At 33.6% G+C, this 23,309-nt stretch overlaps 3 protein-coding genes across 8 annotated transcripts in view; 2 read left to right on the top strand and 1 right to left on the bottom strand.

Moving 5' to 3' along the window:
- The window catches only part of LOC105214799 (probable inactive serine/threonine-protein kinase scy2), a 79,361-nt gene that overhangs the window by 21,957 nt on the left and 34,095 nt on the right, over positions 1-23,309 (top strand). The gene's annotated exons all lie outside the window — the stretch shown is intronic.
- On the bottom strand, positions 4,075-6,376 carry LOC114804304 (ficolin-1-like). 2 transcript variants are annotated; one of them, XR_008470242.1, is made up of 3 exons: positions 5,665-6,376; positions 5,035-5,585; positions 4,075-4,982 (listed from the first exon to the last, which is right to left on the bottom strand). XR_008470242.1 is itself a non-coding variant. In XM_029042039.2 (2 exons), exons 1-2 carry the CDS (start codon positions 5,805-5,807, stop codon positions 5,285-5,287), a joined length of 444 nt encoding a protein of 147 aa, XP_028897872.1. In that variant the 5' UTR covers positions 5,808-6,376; the 3' UTR covers positions 4,075-5,284. The 2 variants fall into 2 exon arrangements, 1 of the variants encoding a protein (XP_028897872.1); XM_029042039.2 differs by having other exon boundaries at positions 4,075-5,585.
- Positions 16,085-19,777, top strand: LOC105214801 (calpain-B). Its single transcript, XM_011188451.3, has one exon. The coding sequence runs from the start codon at positions 16,570-16,572 to the stop codon at positions 19,315-19,317; it is 2,748 nt and encodes a 915-aa protein (XP_011186753.1). The 5' UTR covers positions 16,085-16,569; the 3' UTR covers positions 19,318-19,777.

The following is a 23,309-nucleotide window of genomic DNA, read 5'->3' as shown; positions in this document are numbered from 1 at the left end:
TATGGATAAGCTGCATGAAGTGTCTATATTTATTTGCTGAAGAAAAGAAGAAGACAAGCTTAAGTCAAGTTAAACGCGAACTTTGTTCCCGTATTTGCCTGGCTGGTTTAAATTTAAATCGTGAAATTTAATTTCAAATTACTTATTTTTTGAAACCGAATCGCCTAAAATTTTAACTGAATTGTATGTACTTCATAGGTTGAAAAGCCTTTGGCCTCGTGTCCAATCCATCGAATTACTCATAGTTCTTATATTTATTGATTGTTTTACAATTTTCGAGGTAGTGGATGAAAATTATTTCTCGTGAATACCAATAAAGACTGGTTAGTGCTTTTGAGGGCTTTGCACGATTTCCTTCAAGCAAAAGCCATTTAACCCACTGCCAAACGGAAACGGGTGTGTAATAAATTGAATCCATGTTTCATCCATTGTCACAAATTTACACAATCTCGTTCCTATTTAGTGTGATCCGTACCCAATTTGCTTTTGAAAGTCTGCTTTGTCTTTTTCTGATGTTTAAAAATCGGCTCATCCATCACTGGAACGTTTTTGCTTTTGTGAGAATTCGAGATTGGTATGTCCAGTGCGTCCCTTTGACTAGCAATGATTCAACTAAGTTAGGTTTAGTGGTTGTCTGTGGACCTTTGGGAGGCCTATTATGAGACTCACTTAAATTGATTATTCTGTAATCCAACAAAATTTTACGAATTTCCACATTGCTTTCTGGTGATGCTGTCTCTTAGAGGGCGCATCATTTGTACGAAATTCAGCAAATATATACTTTACCATCTGAATCTGGGGAGATTTATAGTAGTAATATAAAAAATATATATTTTTCTTAAAAAAAAAATCTATTGATTAGCCGTCAGTTATTTTATTGTACTACCATAATGAATGTAGTAAACCAAGCTTAATACCATAAATATGACTAATTTTCTATTTTCATAACTAAGATAAAACCTGAATCCACCGAATACTGTTGAAACGATAACGAAATGCGGCTAAAAAAAATATTACTCAATACTGCTGATAAAAACAAGAACTAAACCACAAATTTAGCAAATGTTCCAGAAATTTACAGTTACTTCTTAGCCAGCTTAAAAACGCAGAGAAACACACGAAACGCACTTCCACAGAAATCTGTATATACAACCATATTTCGCAAATTGGCATGCTCATACCAAGTTTCCATCATAGTAACAGCCATTGACGCCCAGTATGCCACTACTACTACTATTACTAATACTGCTGTAAATGTGCTATTTTAAGCTTGTAACTCAATAGAAATATGTGTTTGTGTTTGTAATATTGCGAAAATGTTACGGTGCCTACAGATTTGCCACCCACGGGATTTGTCGCCAGAGTTCCTATTTATTTGTGCTAATGGACGCCTACACATACTGCACTATATCACAAACATATATACATACATTTCTATATACATACATACATACATATGTATGTGTGTGTGTATTTATGTGGCTGTAAAAGTTAGTTACCAACCAAAGGCTTTTGTCCTCATTGTGTGCGCCCGCTTACTGTGGATTTTATTAAATGACTTGATATTGTGCGCCATATCACTCTAGCCAAACTCGCTGGGAAAGTTATTGCCATAATATTATTTCAAGCATATTGCTGCCAAAGCTATTGGCTTTGCAGATAAAATAAGCTGATTGGCATAAATAGGAATATTCTGATTTAACTTGGTAGAACAAATATACATAAATTGATGATATATTAGCTGTGGTCTATGTTAGACTATGTGAAGCAATTATTAATATTTTTATATTGCGTCTTAGCTCGTTAATATGTCATCATTAAAGGGTAAAGATATTATAGTTATTGAAATCTTAAAACTTTAATTGCTAAGGCCCGTATCAATTTTTTTTCTTTTTTTATTTCATATCAATTTGATCCCACTATGGCGCTTTTCAGAACCTTTGATATCTAAATTAACTTCTGTTATATATCTTTTAAATTATAATGAAGTAAAGCAATTATGCTTGTTCGTTAAATACCGTTATCTTATAAACCAGCGACAAAAAACACTCGCTAAAATAGAAAATTCCTCTAAAAAACAAAGCAATTGTTGATTAATAACCTCAATTCGGTTGTGAAACGCCCTGAAATAAAAAACGGTAGTCGTCTCACGAAGGGCAATTTCAAACTTCTAATTTTTTCGCATATCATCCAGATTCATATGATTCACAAATAAGATGAAAAGCTTTGCAAGTATGAGAATATTGTCAAGACTGGGAACTAAATGATTTCATCTCATCATTTCATATAATCCCAAAGTATATATATTTAACAACAATTTTAAAGTGAATACAGTATAGAAATCCATAACTTATTAACAACTTCAAAGTAAACAAAATCAGAAATAATATTTTTTTGGATTTTGAACTCAAGAATTTTACAGACTTTTCCATTTATTTAAGATAAAAAAATAATTGGGATTTTTCGCATCCTTAGGAAGTCTATACTAAACGGCGTTTTAGGTCGGCAAAATGTACATTTTCAAGAAGACAGGCATAATCAATTTCAGTCTATATCATATTGAGAACACTAACACCTTCAACATTATTATTTGTCTTTTATTTCCATAATAAAAAACTCAGAAAAAACGTACCAGAACATTTTGAAAAGAATAAAGAACTTCTCTTTATTCCAACTTGTTTTTATGTGTTTCCTTGTTGGACTTTTAAAACGAATCACGTAATCTATAGGATAAGGGAGTAAGTAAGGGTAAAAAAAGAGTAAAAGTTCATATTTCCGTCATGAGCAAGGGTCCTTTCTTATAATATGTTTTGTTGGTAAAATAAATTAATTGAAAAAGATTTTATGGTGGATGTGAGATTAAGACATAATTGGTAAAAAATAATTTATTTTTATACAATGATCTTTTAATTTAAAATATTGTGGTAATTTTTTATTGAAATTCACTTTTATAATTATTGTTTTAAGAACTTTAAACTTAATTAAGCAAAACAAAAATTTTTATAATTCACATTTTTTCTTTTTTCTTTGCAGGTAAGTTCTTTCTCGACAACTACATGTTTAATTATTCTTTATGTGTGCCTACGCATGTAAGTTATTATATTTAACCTTCTATGTGCGCTACTCGGTAACTGCATATTTAATTACAATAAAGCTTCTTTCGTTTACGCAAAGTCATTAAGACAATGTAGGACACACACACACACATTTCATACGAATGAGTCCTTTTAACAGGGTTATTTGTACAAGAGATGCTCACAACCATAGTATGCAATTGGTACCATGTAATGCATGTATGTGCTATGTGCATGTGAGTCAAGTTCAGGTAGATCCTTATGCTATGGATATGTTTTCAATCTCGTACATTAAGCTGTGTGTCTTTTAAATTGCAGTCTCTCAAAGGTGGCACGCTTAAAGTTTTACTGCGTAATCCTCACTAGCGGCGCTTTCATAACACTGAGCGGATGACAGCTACTTGAATGCAGCTGTTGTGGCTTTGTAGGCACTTTACTGCTGCTAGCGCCACTTAAGTTAGTAGGTTTATGTAGATTTTCTTTACAACACTCATTTATGCATATATGGTGTATTTTTAAGTTGCTTAGTTTATATATGTAATTGCAGCAAAGTACATTATATAAGCTATATATGAAAGGAGATGATTCATAAATATTTCTAATAAAATATTTTAATCATGTAATAATGGCTGCATCTAAAAGTCAATTTCTAATAACAAAGTTGCTAAAAGAGTATAATAGTTTTGTTCACATAACGGTTGTTTGTAACATCTAAAACTAATCGAGTTAGATATGGAGTTAAATACACCAAAGTGATCGGGGTGACGAGTAGATCTGAAAGCTGGCCGTGCTAGGAAGAAGCATATTTGGATGTCTTTTTTTTTTTTGGGAAAGAGTGTGTGGCCCCGCCCCTTCTTAATTTTTAAGTACATATCTCGTAAACTAATAAAGATATATCAACGAAACTCTCTAGGGTCGTTTCTTGCAGACACACCCTACTAAAAATCACCGAAATCGGACCATAAGTTTTCAAGGCCACATATATCGAACATGCGGACCTCAGCGCTTCCAATAAATTTTTTACCGAAAGTATGGATATGGCTCTCAGATATTTTGATGAAATCTTTCTTCTAATAATATGTCGATGTGCCAAAAGTGAGTGAAATCCGGTGATAACTTCCCCTAGTTCGCATATACCTAATATTAGGGTTTTCAAACTTTCAAGTCTTGAGCACACGACATACTACTTCAAGAAGTGCCATTATAATGCCATTAAATATCTATGTATCCGTCTTTATTGTACAAATGTCGTATATAAATATTCAGTTTTCAGTTGTTATTTACTGACTTTGTGCAAATACCCGTTAATTGACTTCAGTTGTCCAAATTGTTAATAGTGTGTGATTTCAATTTAAGACATTCCCTAGACGTAAACAAATAACAATTAAATTTTGTGAAGAATTATTAATTTTTATCTCACCGCAATTCATGTTTGTGTGGTTTGGTCTATGCGCTCAACAGCACGTACTTGTTTCTACAGTTTTTAATGATATTTTTGAGAAAATATTTATTATTTCTATATATGTATATGTGGCAACGTTATGAAATACCAAGCATCTTTGAGTTCCAGTAAACTCGTGTAAAAAACTATATAAATTTTTCTCAAATTCTATGGTAGTCATCTCAATAATTTTGATATACTATATACATATAACTTTAAATCTATCTTGAGTGCTTGGACAGATAACCCATTGCAGTATAATTATATTTGACAATTAATTCCCACAATTCTATAAATAACAATATTTAAATACAAACAGTTATTATATGCATTTGACACATCAATTTAAATTGCTCAACAGCAATCGTCTTAAGCACTTTTGTATGGGTCGTATCATCATTTGTATAAACATGAAATTAATCCTTCTCATACGAGGGATAGGAGCTGCGTATATTCCATTTGGAATACTGAAAAATAAAATACATATCATAACAAGCATTGATAAGCGAAAATAATTACCTATATATGCAATCGTTAAACCACCAACCGCCGCTTAAAATTACTGCCAAATTTTTTGGGTAATATCATAATTACGATCATGCGTTGAAAATTTCATTCCCAAATGACTCTTTAAATTATCGCCTGCATTACCGTTAAAATTACCCAATTTCTTCAAAATGTAGCTCTCTGTTTCATCCCTAATAAGAAACTCTGTGTATTTGGCATAATATTCTTTGTTATTATTTGCTTTTGTTTGAATATACAACTCTTATTCACAGCTGCTAGTGAGCGCGTGTAGTTTCTCCAAACTGATCCAATAGTTCTCCGTTAAGTCATCAAATCCCTCCATATAGTTATGCCAATCTCTGTAAAAATCCACAGAATCACTTTGACGCCGTTGAATAACTAACCAACCCCCAAAATCCACGTCTTCTTCACAAAATACCTCCAATTCGGTAATATTCAACTTTTCGAGCTTAATTTTATATAAACCACTCTTGAAGCTTTTAGCTGCTGCTCCCATACAGCTTGATGGTTTTGCTGGCACGTAACTAGTTGGTTTACATATTCTGAATATACAGTTAATAGATTAAGGTACTTATAATTCGAATACATTTAAGATGTTAAGAAAAACAAAAGCTTTCTTACCGATCTGCAATTTCTAACTGCTTTTCGTTGTTCGAAGCTTTCGTATCGATTTTATTTTCACTATTTTGCACATCTTCATCCAGATCATCATTAACGCTTCTAATTGCACAAAACAATTGCAATTGCAATCGCACACCGGGCATGTATTGTTAGCCTGAATAAGACCGAATACACTTTGAGAAATGAAAATATAATATAGCAAAATAATGAAAACGACGGGTAACATTTTTGCGTGAATTGCGTGAATTTTACACTATAATTGGCATTTCAGATTCTTTAACTTTACATTATTAAAATCATATTAATGATAAATAATGTGCCCTGGAACATAAAATTTGTAACAATCTGACTAATACACTAATACTTGCCTTAGACCCCATAAACCTTCTTTAATTGTTCCTTATTTCCAAAAAACAAAAGAAACAAGAAAAAATGTTAACTTCGGCTGTACCGAAGCTAATATACCCTTCACAGGTGCATTTCTTTAAGTAACTCTGTGATTAAGCAAATCTAAAGACGTAAGAAAAAGTAAGTAAAAAAAACATTTTAGTAATTCTTTTTAGCCGGATTGTTTGCTAGAAACATTAAGGTTATATAGTTAACCGATTTGAACAATTTCTTCGGAGATTATATTATTACCTTAAGCAGTAATCTATGCCAAATTTCGTGAAGATACCACGTCAAATGCGGAAGTTTTCCATACAAACCATTGAGTCCGATCGTTCGGCTTGTATGGCAGCTATATGATATAGTGGTCCGATATCGGCAGTTCCGACAAATGAGCAGCTTCTTGAAGAGAAAATAACATCTGCAAAATGTCAAAACGATATCTTACAAACTGAAGAACTAGTTCGTATATATACAGACAGACGGACGGACAGACAGACAGACGAACATGGCTAAACCGACTCAGTTATATATATACTTTATAGGGCATCCGACGCTTCCTTTTGGGTGTTACAAACTTCGTGACAAACTTAATATACCCTGTTCAGGGTATAAAAATGGACTAATAGTTACGTTTTTAATGGTTTTTACAAAAAAAAAATTTAAATTAAATAATTGTCAAGTATTAATTATTTAAGTTAAATTGGTTCGGTTTGAACACCAAACATTTTGAGTTAATTTACACCTTGATTGTCTCAACTAATTGAACGGTTTGCGCATGGTCCACTGCATGATACAATTGCTGAAGCATACTTTCAGTTTGGTTCTTGATCATTCCACACGAGTCCATTGCACCGTTTAAGGTAACAAGGAATTATCTATAACAACAAAAGTTACCTTTTGCAGCAACAGTCGTTAGGGATATAATCGGCATTCAAGCAGTAAATACATTAAAGCAGTTTACATCCATTTGCTTATGTATATAGATAATCAAAACAAATGATGCCAAGTAAATAGGAACACGAGGCTAATAGAAAAACCAAATCAGCAGATCAGTAATATTGCTTTGAATAAGCTAAGTTTATGTATACTCGTTGCTGATGTAGCTATACTGTGGAAAATGGCAATTAAGCGGCTCTTAAACGTGGTATATTTTGAATTTATGTATACTCGTGTATGTATGCTTTACGGGAAGTTTATAAATTTATAAATATTAATTTGCGTCTCATTCCTTTAAGTGCTTTTAATTACTGTATGCTTTAATAACTTGTATGCCAGCTCACGTTTACTAAGCGCAAAGATGCCGACCCGCCAGGTTAACAGCAGTAGTTTATATAAACTAATCGAATATTGAAATCAGACTCATCGCACACAAGTACGTACTTATACTTTACGCAAGTATGTATACAAATAGTTAACTACATCCGAGTACACTTCAAAGCAAATCAATATTTGTGACTTTCCATCTCGAGATAAGAAAGAATGGATTCAAAAATTGCTGATATTCCATTGAGTGCAATTTACAAAGCTATTGTACTTGCATACACGCTAGACTAGTAGTGTGTGTACAAGAGATTACTTAAAAATAAAAACTTTTGCTTTGAGTTGAATATATCTAAGAATATATACGAACTATATACACGAGCATTTTGAATTGTCCATTGAAGCAGCACCATGAATGAATTTATTCAAGTCTATAGCACTTGATGTTCATAGAGCAATATCATTTAGTGTCTATGTTTACAATTTAACTCTTGCTTAAGTCAACGTACTTGGTATATACATAAGTACTTAAATGCATACTAATCCACAAACAGTAACTATTTGCATATAGTGGTGGCCAAGTGAGGGTTACAACGTTTGCGTTTTTAGACATTTCATCTAGATCTTACATTAAACGTTTCATAACAATGAAGTTTAGATTGGAATGACATTGTGTATATTTTGCAAATCAGTGTGTTATAATAAAAATGTTCTTGAATTGACAAATGTAAATGGATTCTATCGAAAAAATACATTTTTTGAAATTTATATTATTATAAGATAATATTTAAAACTGGTCCACAACATACTATCTTAAAAAATATTTAGTATTTTGTACGAAGAAAGTCTAATCAATAATTTAATATTTGATAACAAATCCAATTTAATTAGAATTTTGTCAAACTCGAAAAAAAAACCACAGACCATAATACCACAATTAAATGATATTTTATATTTAATGATTTTTAAACTTTAATGTTCGCTAAAACTCTGGAATACCAAAATTAGCAATAAACCCATGAGTCAGCTAATTATCATTACGGTAATTATTATGGTAATTTAAAAAACACTCTTATCTGCACCGATTAACAAAGTTCAATGCACAATTTTGTTATTTCGCGCTTCAATTTGCCCCTCCGTAGGCGTATATTAATAAATCCCCTGTTATGCGTTATCACACACATTCATCAAGTCAAATCAGTTGTGAAACGCTGAATTTTAAAGTTTAACATGTTGTTCAACGTAGCGCGTCATCCAGTTCACTGGATCTACTGTACGTGTCGCGCTGTAATTACCCAGCGAGAAATCAACTAGTACTAGATTATCAAAAATTCCTGCTGCAAACTGAATTTCTGACTTTTTCGATTTTAGTTCGTTGTTATTCTGTTGTAAACTGTTAAGTTTGTCGATTCTGATACATAGATGTATATATTATATAAATTTTCGCATATTGTTATCCTTGGGGTTTTTCAAACATAGGTATTTATATATGTCTGCCCTCTGAGGTAAATTTATTGTTGCCCTCTCCATTTCCTTGAATTTCTCCGCCGGAGTCAATAGGTGAGTGCATTATCGCTATTTTCGCTGGCGGAATGGTTGGTTTGCAATCGTCTTGCTTGAGTGCGATAAGGAGCACTTAATTTAATTTAAATCAATTATATAAAACGGCCTTATTTTTCTGTTGGCTGCTGTCAATAAAATGACTTTATACTCATTTGATTGTGAACTGAATGCGTTTTATAGCTTCATTTACATATATGGTAAATACTATTTACATAGGAAGATCTGTAACATGTGTTTACTATGTTATAGATTATATAAATAGTATTATAAAACTTGTCTTACATATATTTACGAAAAATAGACTGATTGATTTAAGGGTATTATTATATTTTCTCGTCATTATTACTGCTAGTAATGCTTTGAGTATATTAATTACCGTAAATACCGGTCAGCGTCGCACCTACATAAATTTGTATTAATACTGTGTTATCATAGATTTAAATATTACTGGAATTAAAACTTCTGAACCTTTCAACGTTCCAGTGTTAGTATATGCTTGAAACTGTCTTATCACGAATTTAAGTATTCCTGGAATTAAAACCTCTTAACCTTTCACCTTTCCCGCGTTATCTTATGAACACATTGTTTTTCCTTCAATCATGTTTCTAATTTCTAATCACTAGAACGATCCTGAGCTGCAAGCTTTATAGGGTAAAATACAATAATATATAAATAAGTAATAAAACTAATTTAATTTCGACGCACTTAGAGTCTTAAACTTCCCAAAGTACACGTTTATATCTTTACATATAAAATTCTTCTCTACTTGTGTATGTCACTGAACTACTCCTAAAGGCCTGGACCGATTTGAATGAAAGTTTATATGTATGTGTCTTCAGCTGGATTCGATAATGGTTTGTTGTCATAATTCGGTCCAATTTATGCAGTGCATTTAATTAGTTTTAAATTTTAAAAATTAAAATTAAATAATTTTAAATATTGCCCAAAAATAGATGACATTGTTACTCTATAGAAACCGCCTAAAGGTATACAAAAGTGTTTTGGAAACATATCTTCAATCAATTATTGGAACTGGAATTAATTTCCAGTTTGTTCCAACAAAATAAAATTAAATAAAAAATACTTTGTTTAATATCCTAATTGCTTGAATATCATACAAGGCAAGGTCTGTCGGATCCGCTGGTATATATGTATATAGTTTTTTTGAAACCTTGCTCCTTTTTGCTACCCATATTTTATTTTTTCATATGGAATAATGTCCCTTTTTTAGACGGTGGCTGCTCGGCTCAAATTTGATTCCATGTTGCATTCCTTTAAATAACAGTACCTTTCGTCTTTTAGTATCGTATATTGTTTTGCATTTATCTCGAAAATTATTATGCAACCTCGTAGCAACCGTTAATAGCACACTCTTCTGTCTTCCTGGTATATATGTATGTAGAACGACAATGTTAGCGTCGCTTTAATTAAATGCAGTCTCTCTAACCATGGGTATGCGCTTTGGATAAATTCTTCACATATTTTCTTATCACATTCGAACTATTTAATTATTTATACATCTGCGTATTTATAAAAAGAAAACTATAGTATACAGAAAGCTAAGTTTTGAAATGAAACGTAGATTGCTGTTTTATTGCAATATAAAAACGATTACTACAATAATTCAATATCAAGTTCAGCTGTTCTGGAAGCATATAAGTATATGTGTTTTATATAATAACAATATATACGTAAGTGTAAAATACAACCCAGCCAAAAGTGTGCTGAATTTCTGAGAATGCCGATTAAAAAGTCAAAACATGCACTACATATCAATTCAGATGCTTGGCCAAACATATAGTAAAAGTTATAAAATATTCCACAATTAGAAAAAAATTATCAGGAAGTGAAACAAGTGAGCAATTGCAAAAAACGCTGATTAAATTATTCAACATTTCCATTATGCCAGTGAGCATATAGAATAACTATAGAAAATTTTCTTTGTTTTTATACAACAGAATATATTGTATATACATATAACTTTTAACTACACATATATGTATTAAAATATGCGTTTTTATTTATATACATACATATATAAAATCATTTGTATCATACACCATGCATAATAAATGCCTGCCATCAGTGGCGGTAGCTCGCTATCTGCGTCAACTCATTACTTGTCTATCCACACTTTTGTCACTCCAACTTTGTAATGTTTTTGTACGTGTTCAGCGCCCACACAATCAAAACAATTTGATTTCACAGCTGGTCTCATTTAACTGCACGCAGTGTGACGGCGACAATGGTCTAACCAAGTCAATTGTTTAGGTTTCACCAGCAAAGAAGCCAAAAAGCTACTAAAGATTTAGAAATGCATACAAAACGCAACAAAGTGGACGTCAACAAGGTACAAAAAAATATAAAAAAAATAATTTCAAAAGTAGTAAGGCAACTTGCGCTCAGTTGCAACCAAACTTTTTTTATGCCCAGTGCACGATGCGATTGTCTATATTAAAAGTTAACGAGAAGCCTATATCAGAGTGTGCTCTCTTAGAAGAAGTCTACTAGTTGTCCGTTGATCACATGAAACAAAATGGACATACCATAATATTATTAAGTAATAAACTTAATGGCTAATGCGCGATTTTTATACTCTCGCAACAAAAGTTGCTAAGAGAGTATTATAGTTTTGTCCACATAACGGTTGTTTGTAAGTCCCAAAACTAAACGAGTTAGATATAGGGTTATATATACCAAAGTGATCAGGGTGACGAGTAAAGTTCAAATTCGGATGTCTGTCTGTCCGTCCGTCCGTGCAAGCTGTAACTTGAGTAAAAATTGAGATATCTTAATGAAACTTGGAACACATGTTCCTTGGCACCATAAGAAGGTTATGTTCGAAGATGGGCGGAATCGGACCACTACCACGCCCACAAAATGGCGATAACCAAAAACACATAAAGAGCTATAACTAAGCCATAAATAAAGTTATGAAAATATTAACATTTGAATGTAATTTTGGCGTGGCGTGGCGTCGCCCACTTATGGGTCAAAAACCATATCTCAAGAACTACTCGACAGATTTCAATGAAATTTGGTATATAATATTTTTTTGACACCCTGCAACATGAAGAACTCAGTGCCTAAGGGTAATTTTTCCCCGAAAATATATATATATATATATTGCGAGAGTATAAAATGTTCGGTTGCAAACGAACTTAGCCTTTCCTTACTTGTTTATGTCAAATTCAATGACACTAAACTGACAATAGTGATATTTAAAGGTGTGTTTATATTACAATAATTAAGCAAAAATATTCAAATAGTAATAAGTTTTATACTTTACTGGCAAGCAACTTCTTCACCTAAACTGACAATTTCGCTCGAAAAGTGTCATAAGTTCACAAAAATGACGACTATGTCTGACTTTAAATTTGGCACATTTTCTTGAAGTCCAAATGTGTCAATTTGCCCCACTCCACTGTACAGAAATCGTTGAAAATATAGGCACACTAATGTTTATATGTCAGACAAATTAAAAAAAAACGAAATTTTGACACAACTGTGACAAATATCACCTTTTCTAAAAAGTTATATTTGTTGGTAATATATTTTTTGTTGCTCTGTAGAAATAAAAAACTTATAGTAAATGAAGTCCAAATTATAACTACCAGCAGTCGCGAGGCGTTTTTCAATGTCAAAAAATTTAATTTATTTAAAAGAAGAAGAATGTTTTCTAAGTATCCATTAACAAATAAAAGACGACATTCGAAATATTGGTCGCTGCAAGACGACTATGGCCTATACATATGTATTGCTTTTATAATATTTTCTAAAAGTCATTGGTTGTCACCCATATAAAATGAGCTTATGATTTGTAGCGAATATCAGTATCCGTTACGAGCTTGAGCTCATTTCGTCAATGAAAAACTGAGTCTGAGCATGAGCTTACTATTTTATCATGAGACTCATTATATGCACGCCCGCTATTCGAGGTCATTTTGTATTAAAGTATAGTTTAATGATCTACTATGAAAAATCATTTCCAGACGTAAAAATCACGTTCTCGATCTTACTATACTATATAAGTTCGTTCTTGCTATGCTAATACCTTTGTGCACCCATTGTTACGTGGGTATAAAAATGAATAAAAAAGAAAGAAAGCAGACAGACACGATGTTTTGAACGACGAATGAATTGTTTGGTGCTGCAGAATGGGACAGCGCGTGTTTTGAATGACGAATGAATTGTTTGGTGCTACAGAATGGGAGTGGGGGGAACACCTATTATACATATTTTGAAATCTGGCGCATATATTTATTTAACATTTTCTAAACACTATTTCATATCATTTGCCGCTTCTGTTTACATCTATATTCGTAAGAAACGTGCAAAAAACGAGGCACAATAAACAATAGCAATAAAACAAACAATTTCGCCGCGGCAATTTAAAGCAAAATTTATAAAGGAATTCATGAAAATAGTGTTTTCGTCTCACGTATTAGCTCGTGGAATACATAAAACGTCACTTTGATCATCATTTGTTGATAGAGAATTTTTGTGATCATGTAAACTACACAATTATGGCTTTCAGTTGTGTTTTCAATAAATATTGACAAAAGATTTTGCGCAATTTCAATTAAATTTGTAGTACCAATACTTTCGAGAATAATTGAAAATTGAACATTGCATTTTCAAAATTCTTTATTTTACGCTAACATTAAATTGCGCTATTACTCTTGGATTTGTGTTCCAAGGTGAAAGATTGTACCATCGTCTTCGACTTGCCACTTTACTGCGCCCTATGTTTAAGCTGAATTTAATTCTGGAAAAATGTTAGTTATCTACTGAGAAGTTGGTCGATCAATAATTAGAAAAAAATCTGTCACCTGTCAGGGGTTTACTTTTATTTACAATCAGAGAGAAAGAGCGAAAGATGTCAAATCAAATTAACAATCTGATAGATATTTAACACAAGTTAAACACAAAGATTTCTTCTTAGAAAACAATTATTAGATATGAGTGGAATTCCAATGAGAATAGTTATACATAGTATAGTTGAAACAGATATACAGCGTAAAAACCAATTTCTTATATAAAATATTGTCCTATAACTATGTGTGTATGCATGTGTTTGTGCAGTCAACATAAAATTTCCTCTGTCTACTTTAAGACTTTGATAAATGTGCATAAATATGTTGTATATACTATATATTTTCTGAATAAATGTGTATAATGCAATATTTTCTCTTTAAATATACTATTTGAAACGAATCTTCTTCTCATTGCCAAAAAAAAGTTTACTTTTAGGTTTTAATTTTTATTTGTTTTCATTATATGTACACTAGTGGCCACATAAAGGTTATCATCATACAATTTCCAAGTGTGAGCAATATCTTGGCTCATCAGTAATTAATAAGCTTTATAATATAATTTCAGGAAGAAATAGATATGTAGTAGTAGTGGAAAGTATCAAAATGGTTATTTGTACAGCATGGCGTATGAGTAACATATTGATTGAAAAAAAAATATCTGAAAATTAATTAAGATTAAAAAAAAAAAATTTCTTAGTTGTTCAATTGTCCACAAGACCGAAGAAATTGACCGATTTGTAAAAATTCTTACCCAATAGTGGTCGCCCCTTGACGTATAAATTTTTTTAACACCATAATATATCTTTTTGGCACCATTTATGAGCAGTTTTTAGTTTAAAAATTATTATTTTTCTGTACTGTGTATGCCTTAGAGGTAACTATTCAACTATATTGGGCTTTTAAAATTGCAATTCTTGAGTTCTATGACTTTCAAATAAAATTTTATTGTTTCTGAATACTATCATAGCATAGAGATTTTATAATTTATACACCATTAATTAAGAGGAAAATGTAGATTTTATCCAAATCTGTTTAGTTTTTTCGAAACCAAATATTTGATTTTGGAGGCTAACTTCGAAAATCGGAATTTGAGTCAATCTACCGGAAAAAATAGTTTGGTGTAATTTCCAGCCGGGTGCTGTACAGTATTATCAATAAAAATATATTTTAGATATGTTTTTAAGTTACTTTAAAATATAGATTTATGGCACCCTTCATTTGACCGCTACTGTATTTTATTTTATATTTCAACTTACTTATTTTAATTGTTGATATATTATATACGGTGTTTCGGAATTCGTTTTTTATAAAAACAAATTTCTGTCGAATTGTTTTGCTTATCATTTTAAAGTTCAACGAATTAGCTATATAATATATAATTCAATCTAATTTTATAAATAAATTTAAATTGTAGCGCATTGCCGATGCTTATATATGTATGTAAGTACATATGTATGCTGTGCATTAAATGAATAATACATAATTAACTTAACATTTTATACAAGCTTATTAGAAAATACACACATGTAGATATGTATACATGATATTTTTTCTAAATTGCCCCACACCCAAATACATATATTGTTTGTATGTACTTGTATGCACTCTATCTATTAACCAATCGTCATTTTTTATCGCATGAAAAGAATTGCGTTGTTTTGCAATTCGTTTCTATTAAAACTCAGCTGTTGCTTTTATATGCCTCCATATGTTCGCCGCTGCTCTCCAAAGTGGGTACAATTGTGCTTTGGTATGAATGTATAACGAGCTCTGCGTATTATATGTTACGTTGGCCCGGCAGTGCTCAGTGAGTCACATTTATTTCTCTTTAAACATAAACAACAACTACAGCAGCAAGCAATAACCTGAAAATTCAGTTTAACAGCAATAAATTTAGCCCCAAGAGCGCCAACAAGCAAGTAAAATGCTTGAACAGACACACAGGCATATGAAATGCGCACAGTCGCTTCAACCTTGATTGCATTTGTATGCGAAGCGAATGTATTTAGTACGAAGCACAGGGTTGCAATTGACACAAACTAAATAGAAATGTTCCCTTGTGCAATTAGTAAAGTGTATTTAATATTGTGAGCTAATCTAATACTAGTTTTACAGTTATTTTAATTGAGATTATTTCGATTTGTAAGTGAGTTAATATAATTCAATTCGAAGACTTGACGCCTAATATAGCTTTTCCGCAATATTTTGCTTGAAAAGGACAGAATATAATTGAGAAAATTCGAAAAGCTCCGTCTATTAAAAATTAACAAATTTTAAATATTTTCCTCAAGCAGACATGATATTTAATAGTGGGAGTTTACATATTTCTACTTTACTCAAAATCATAAACATAACCATTTAGCATAAAAAAATATGTCAAAATTCGCTGTGAGCCCAAAAACCACAACCTTTTTCTCATACATTTTTACACCTGGCACACTCTCATTCAAGATGATTTGTCAAGTTCTCCTCAGAGAGAGATAGAGAGCGTGTTGTCAACGAATTTCAACTTTACGAAACGAAAAGCGAGAGAGAAAAATGAAAGCAAAAACAAAAACTGAAAGCATACGAACGAAAAGCATTCCGTATTATTGTTTTGTATACTCCGTTTGTGTGTAAATACTTTTGCCCGTTTGCAATGCAACACTGTATTAACTTAACACGACCAGCCAGTCAGCAATTCTGTAATGTCAGACAACAGCAGCAGTTCTGATGCCTTGTCGTGGTATGCGTTGAAATTAGTGTATGGAAACAGTTGATGAAGTGAAACGTCTGTGCGAGTGTATCTCTTTCGTATCGATTTAGTGTCAAAGCCAGTAAAGAAAACAAGGCAAATTTATAATAATTTAATTGTAATTCGTACAGAATAATCGAAATGTACGATCCAAGAAACTATTTTCCAAAAAATTACCATTCCACTGGAATTGGTTTGGTGAACTTAGCCGCACTGGGCTATAATAAGAATGAACAAAGTGCTAGTGAAACACCAAAAACGGGTCTATATCCAGCGCTGCCATATCCAACAGCACCGCCAGATCCAAATGCGGTGCGTTTAAGCTATGGTGGCATGCCAACGCCACCACCGCAAATGCCTGGAATTCAGCAGTCAACACCATATCCACCATCATCTGCTATGCCATATCCCCCACGACAATCGCTATATCCGACCTTGGGGCCGCAACCTTCACAAAACGTGCCTTACCCGACTGGTATGCCACAACCGTATGCGCCATACCCAATGGCGCCATATCCGACTGCGTATCCATCGTCTGCGGCGCCAGCATTGCCCTATCCATCGATGCCAACTGGCATGCCATTGCCGTATAGTGTGCCACCACCTACGTCACCTTCCAGCCTCTATCCGACGATACCAACACTACCAGATGGTGCAATGCCAACATATGGTGGTGGTGGTGGTTGTATTGTAAGTGAGTCAGCGAATGAGACACTACCATCAGCAGATGAGGAGCCCTCTGTGGGGGTGCCGGAGATACCCTTCTCCGCTGTGAAGGTACCTGAAAGTGAGAATATGTTCTGGATGAAGGAGAAGACGGCTGCATTGCAAGCAAAAGATGATTCACACGTGCCATATGATACGCTACGTAGTAGTTGTTTAGACAACGGCACAATGTTTGAAGATCCGGAGTTTCCAGCGAATAATGACTCACTTATGTTTTCACGCCGCCCTGATCGCTACATTGAATGGTTGCGTCCGCATGAAATTGCCGATGATCCACAGTTCTTTGTTGACGGTTACTCGCGTTTCGATGTGCAGCAAGGTGAATTGGGTGACTGTTGGCTGCTGGCAGCTGCAGCCAATTTGACTTCGGATCCAAACTTGTTCTTCCGAGTGGTGCCGCCTGACCAAAGCTTTGAAGACAACTACGCTGGCATATTTCATTTTTGCTTCTGGCAGTATGGCAAATGGGTGGAGGTAGTTGTGGATGATCGTCTACCAACATACCGTGGAGAACTGATTTATATGCACTCCACGGAGCGCAATGAGTTCTGGAGTGCTTTGTTAGAAAAAGCATATGCTAAATTACATGGTTCCTATGAGGCGCTCAAAGGCGGTACCACATGTGAGGCTATGGAAGATTTCACTGGCGGCGTTACCGAATGGTATGACTTGAAGGAAGCGCCACCAAATCTATTTAATATACTCATTAAGGCTATGAATCGCAATTCGTTAATGGGCTGTTCTTTGGAACCAGATCCAAATGTATTTGAGGCAGAAACTCCACGAGGATTGATACGTGGTCATGCCTATTCGATATCGCGCGTCTGCATGATCGATATACATACGCCAAATCGTCAAGGCAAATTACCGATGATACGTATGCGCAATCCATGGGGTAACGATGCCGAATGGAATGGTCCATTCAGTGATAACTCAGCAGAATGGCGTTACATACCCGATTCACAGAAAGAAGAGTTGGGACTCACTTTCGATGCAGATGGTGAATTTTGGATGCCTTTCCAAGATTTCTTGAACAACTTCGATCGCGTAGAGATTTGTAATTTATCACCCGACTCGTTGACCGAAGAGCAAGAAGATAGTGGCAAGCGAAAATGGGAAATGAAAATGTTTGAAGGTGAATGGTTATCCGGTGTTACAGCTGGCGGTTGCCGTAATTTCCTAGAAACTTTCTGGCATAACCCGCAATATGTGATCACACTGACCGATCCGGATGAGGATGACGATGATGGCAAGTGCACCGTCATTGTTGCATTGATGCAGAAGAATCGTCGTTCCAAACGTAATCGTGGCATGGAATGTCTGACCATCGGTTTTGCAATTTATCACTTAACCGATCGCGATATGGAGGCACGGCCACAAGGTCTAAATTTCTTCAAATATCGCGCTTCTGTGGCGCGTTCACCGCATTTTATTAACACACGCGAGGTATGTGCGCGCTTTAAGTTGCCGCCAGGCAACTATCTCATTGTGCCGTCAACCTTTGATCCCAACGAAGAGGGTGAATACATTATACGCGTTTTCTCTGAAACTGCGAACGTTATGGATGAGAACGATGACTCGGTTGGCTATTGTGAGGTGGATGATCGCATCAAACCAAATATACCGCCACCCAAAGAAGAGGATCCACAACGTGAGAATTTACGACGCCTCTTCAAGAGTATCGCTGGCAGCGACATGGAAGTGGATTGGATGGAACTCAAACGCATATTGGATCATTCATTGCGCGATGTTATGATCGATGGTAACACATTCTCGAAAGACGCTTGCCGTTCAATGGTCGCCATGATGGACAAAGACCAATCGGGCAATTTAGGTTTCGAAGAATTCGAATCACTGCTCACAGACATTGCCAAATGGAAAGCGGTATTTAAATTCTACGATCGCCAACACAGTGGCGAAATAGAAAGTTTCCAATTGCGTGACGCACTCAATTCGGCTGGTTACCGCCTGAATAATCGTGTGTTGAATGCGCTGGGACGACGTTACACGTCACGCGAGGGGAAAATCACCTTTGATGACTTTTTGATGTGCTCGGTGAAGACAAAGTCATACATTGATATATTCCGCGAACGCGACACGGATGAGTTGAATCGGGCGACATTCAGTATGGATGAATGGCTCGAACGCACCGCCTACACATAAGCTTGCTGCCAAATTGAAACCGGTGCTGTTATTATTCTGCTTTAGCCGAGATTTGTAGCTACTATGCCGGCACACCGGTCGCATACAAATTGCAGTTATAACCAGTGTTACCTATCTCTACAAATATATTATAATTATTATTAATATATGTATATATATACATAATTTTTTGTATTTCATCAATTAACACACACTTATGAGTAATGAAAAGGAAAAGAAAGGAAACAAGTCACGAAGATGGCATGGAACAAAAACAAGTATTCGTTGCTTATACATACTTATATATAATACAACAAATAAATGTACAACACATATGAAACTATCTACAAAGCGAGTGCAAATTTTAAGACTTTAAGCAACAACTTCGAAGATGTACGTTAGTATAATAAATAAAACCAGTTTTCTTATACATACATATCCACTATGTGCTTATATGTCTACATATATGTATATATGCTTATATGAATGAGTTTAATTGTGCTGCTTTTGGTTTCAGTATCTTGGGTATTTTTCATTGCTATTTTAAACTTTTCCAACAATATATCTACGTTTGTATATTTTTGAAAATATATACATACTGCATACCTTCAACATCATTGGGATTTTCTGTGTTATTTAAAATATTTTAGCCGTAGAGTGAACTGTATTCCAAAGGAAATCAGCTGTTCTACAACAAAAGTTATTGAAATGTGATTTTATTTACCCATCTGTATTTTTTCACGTATACTTCGGTAAATATATTACTTTTCGTTATACATTTCTATACGCCGGTACTTTGCTATCAGCTGTCTTATTGTCAACATCAGTCATTGTTAATCTTTGCTGAATACTCTACTCAACAAGCTATAAGTAGTATGTGTAGGGCTACCTTACATACAAACTTTCCAAACGCACACCTACGTACTCGTGTGGGGTATGACTTGTTGAGTCGTCGGCGTAATTATTTTTATTGTTTACCTTTCGGTTTGTTTGGGTTTTGCAATTTTGTTAGTGCAAATTTTTTGTGTCGGCCGGTGCCTAACACTGCGAGTACAAAGCAGACCGACAATGAGGTTGGGTTTTCGTGCTTAGCTGACTGCAATAATGACGTTACTTTATTTATATGCCACAGTGAGTAAGTACATATATACATATGTACATATATATTTATGTACACACAGCTTAATATATACAATACACATGTACATATTGAAACTAAGCGCGCATTTTGTTATTGTTTAAATGTCACTTGGCTTAAGTGTAGTTGATGGATGCTAATGGCAATTTAATCCAACAATAATGTATTTATGTATTTTGTTTCATAAAGTCAAAAGTATAAGTATAAAACCAACCTTAACTCTTTCGGTGTGATAAGAATTGTACTCATATTTATGAACTTGTTGCTCAATTTCTGCTTTCAAATATGCCTTTGCACATATAAAAATATTAGTAATGTTTGGCTGATTTTATGTTCTATAATTATACTATATATACCTATATTGCTTTAACGGAAGCAATTAATTTTTTTTTTTCATTTCGTTGTGTTATTTTACCGTTTCGTACGTAATTTGTTTATCACTTCAAATGTATACAAAGAATTCTGTGTTCGAGTATTTCCAGTGCCGATAAAGCTATGATGTAATATTTGCAAATATTTCTGTGTGCATTTGTGTGGTAAACAATTGAGAGCGCATACACTTAAACAAAAACTGTGTAGAATTTTAAAAACATTGTATTTTCTGTTCGAAGTAATATTTTTAGTTGGTTCTTAGTGTTTGTTGGGGTTTGTTTACGTCAAAGTGACATGGACTAGTTTGGTGTTTTTGGGATTTTATCAAATATCATTTATACATTTCGAACGACCTTGACCTGCATGATATTTCAAGCTATTAGGATATTAAACAAAATCCGACATCCAATTACAAAGCATTTCCCAATCAAAAAAAATTGTATATACCTTCAGGCGGTTTCTATACAGTAATCTATCTATCTATATATACAGATCCATTTTTGTACAAACAGATCTATTTTTATAAAACATCAAAAAATTTAGAAATTTTAAGTTAATTAAATGCACTAATTAAATTTGACCGAATGGTGAGTGACTACAAACAATTGTCAAAATTTCATTTAAATCGGTCCAGCCGTTTAGGAGGAGTTCAGTGACAAACACACGTATCTACAGAAGAATTTTATACTAATTAAGAGTAGAGCAGACATCTGAATTTATTACTTATTTATCTATTTTTATTTCACAAACATTCTCCAAATAATTTGAAAAAAATTTAGACATCAGAATTTATTACCATTTCCGCAAATAATTTTGAGTAATGCTGACGATTTGACAGTCCCCAGCCGGATAAAAATACGGGTCCCCTCCGATTAGGTAGAACCTAGACTGTTGTGGAAACGTAGAATTTATTGCTTTTATTGAATTATTGGAATTTTATCTTTTTTAAATTGTAACATTCGGGAAGGTATTAGTAGAAAATTAAAACCCATCTAAACACCGGAGGCACGAAATTTGGGCAACTATGTAGGTCTGGTTTTGACCGCTCTTCTAGGAAGACTTCATGTGTGGCCTTGTATTCGCCTAAGATTTCTTCAAATTATTTTTATTAATTTCAGTCCATAAATTATCCGAAGATTTTACAAATAGCATAGATAATTCCATCTTTAAACAATCATTTCTCACTCCAGATTCGCAACGCTTCAATCGATGAATAATGTTTCTGCAAATTATATACTACTACCGAAGAGTTAATGGAAAATTCTGAAGTCAAAAATAGAGTTCAATGTTTGATATAGTGGCTGAGAGCAAATTGTTACTTGAAAACTTGCATTTAAGTTTTAGATTTAGGGCAGCATTTGATCCCACGAACTATCACTTGGCGATCACATACTCAACATAACCTCTTTTCTACATCTCTAAGCTAAAAACGAACTTAAGTATGCATCAGCATCACCCACTTTATTATTGCTTCGTTGTAAATATTTGCCACGTTAGTGTAAACATGACCGACTTCATAATTGGCAAATAGATACGTAGCAGAAATAGCTAATTAAATACTCGTGACTGGGTGTATATAGCAAAACAAAAAATGGCCCGTGCACTTTAATTCCCACATCTGCCACTTGACAGAAAGCGCTAGCTTGGACCCACGCGGCATATGGCACTGCAACTGGAAAATCCTTTTATATAAAATATAATTGTTTTGTTATTAGGACGCAGTACACTTTTCATTCAATTATGCGCTGTTGAGGGCGCAAGCCTGAAAGAAGTTTATGGCAAATTGGCAGAGAGACCTTTGTGTAAAATGGCTTGACAAGCAGCCCTTTGACGTAATTCTCACATGCATTGAGGGTAAAACCCATTTAAACTCAATTTATTTGATATTAAGTCGACGGAGATGAATATGCATGTATATGCATATGTGTTGTTATATACGTATGTATTGTACATATAACAGCCTGCCTTGAAATTGCAGCGGTTACAGTACTGCCTTTTACTTCCAGTTAAATGCAATTACTATGAATATATGCATATATACATAAGTATATAGTCAGAAATGTCTGTATGTTCACATTACAGTATTTATCTGCGGTTTTGTAGCTAATTTTTAGCGGTTTTGTTTTAGACTCGTTTAAAGTTTCCTCACTGCCATTGTGCGGTTAAATGCAATATACTACACACTTCAGCGACCACGAAATACGCTGCAACTGGAAAATGTCGAAAAACAAGCATTTACACAGATTTAAAGGCACCTACAGATATATATATATATATATATATATATATATATATATATATATATACATGTAATTATGCATATATATATACAAACGTATTCAACATTAGACTTTCACTTTCTTTTAGCCGCTTACCGCGTGGTTACGCTTATCAAGCATACACGTTAATACTTTTAAGTTTTCTCTTTTCCTCCTTAAAATACTTTTTTATTTATTTATTTATTTACATACATACACATACATATAATTTACAAATTTCTTAA

The sequence above is a fragment of the Zeugodacus cucurbitae genome, chromosome 3 (genome assembly GCF_028554725.1).
Source record: "Zeugodacus cucurbitae isolate PBARC_wt_2022May chromosome 3, idZeuCucr1.2, whole genome shotgun sequence".
Taxonomy (NCBI): domain Eukaryota; kingdom Metazoa; phylum Arthropoda; class Insecta; order Diptera; family Tephritidae; genus Zeugodacus; species Zeugodacus cucurbitae.
The sequence above is the reverse complement of the archived record's forward strand: the minus strand, read 5'-3'. Positions and strand labels throughout refer to the sequence as shown.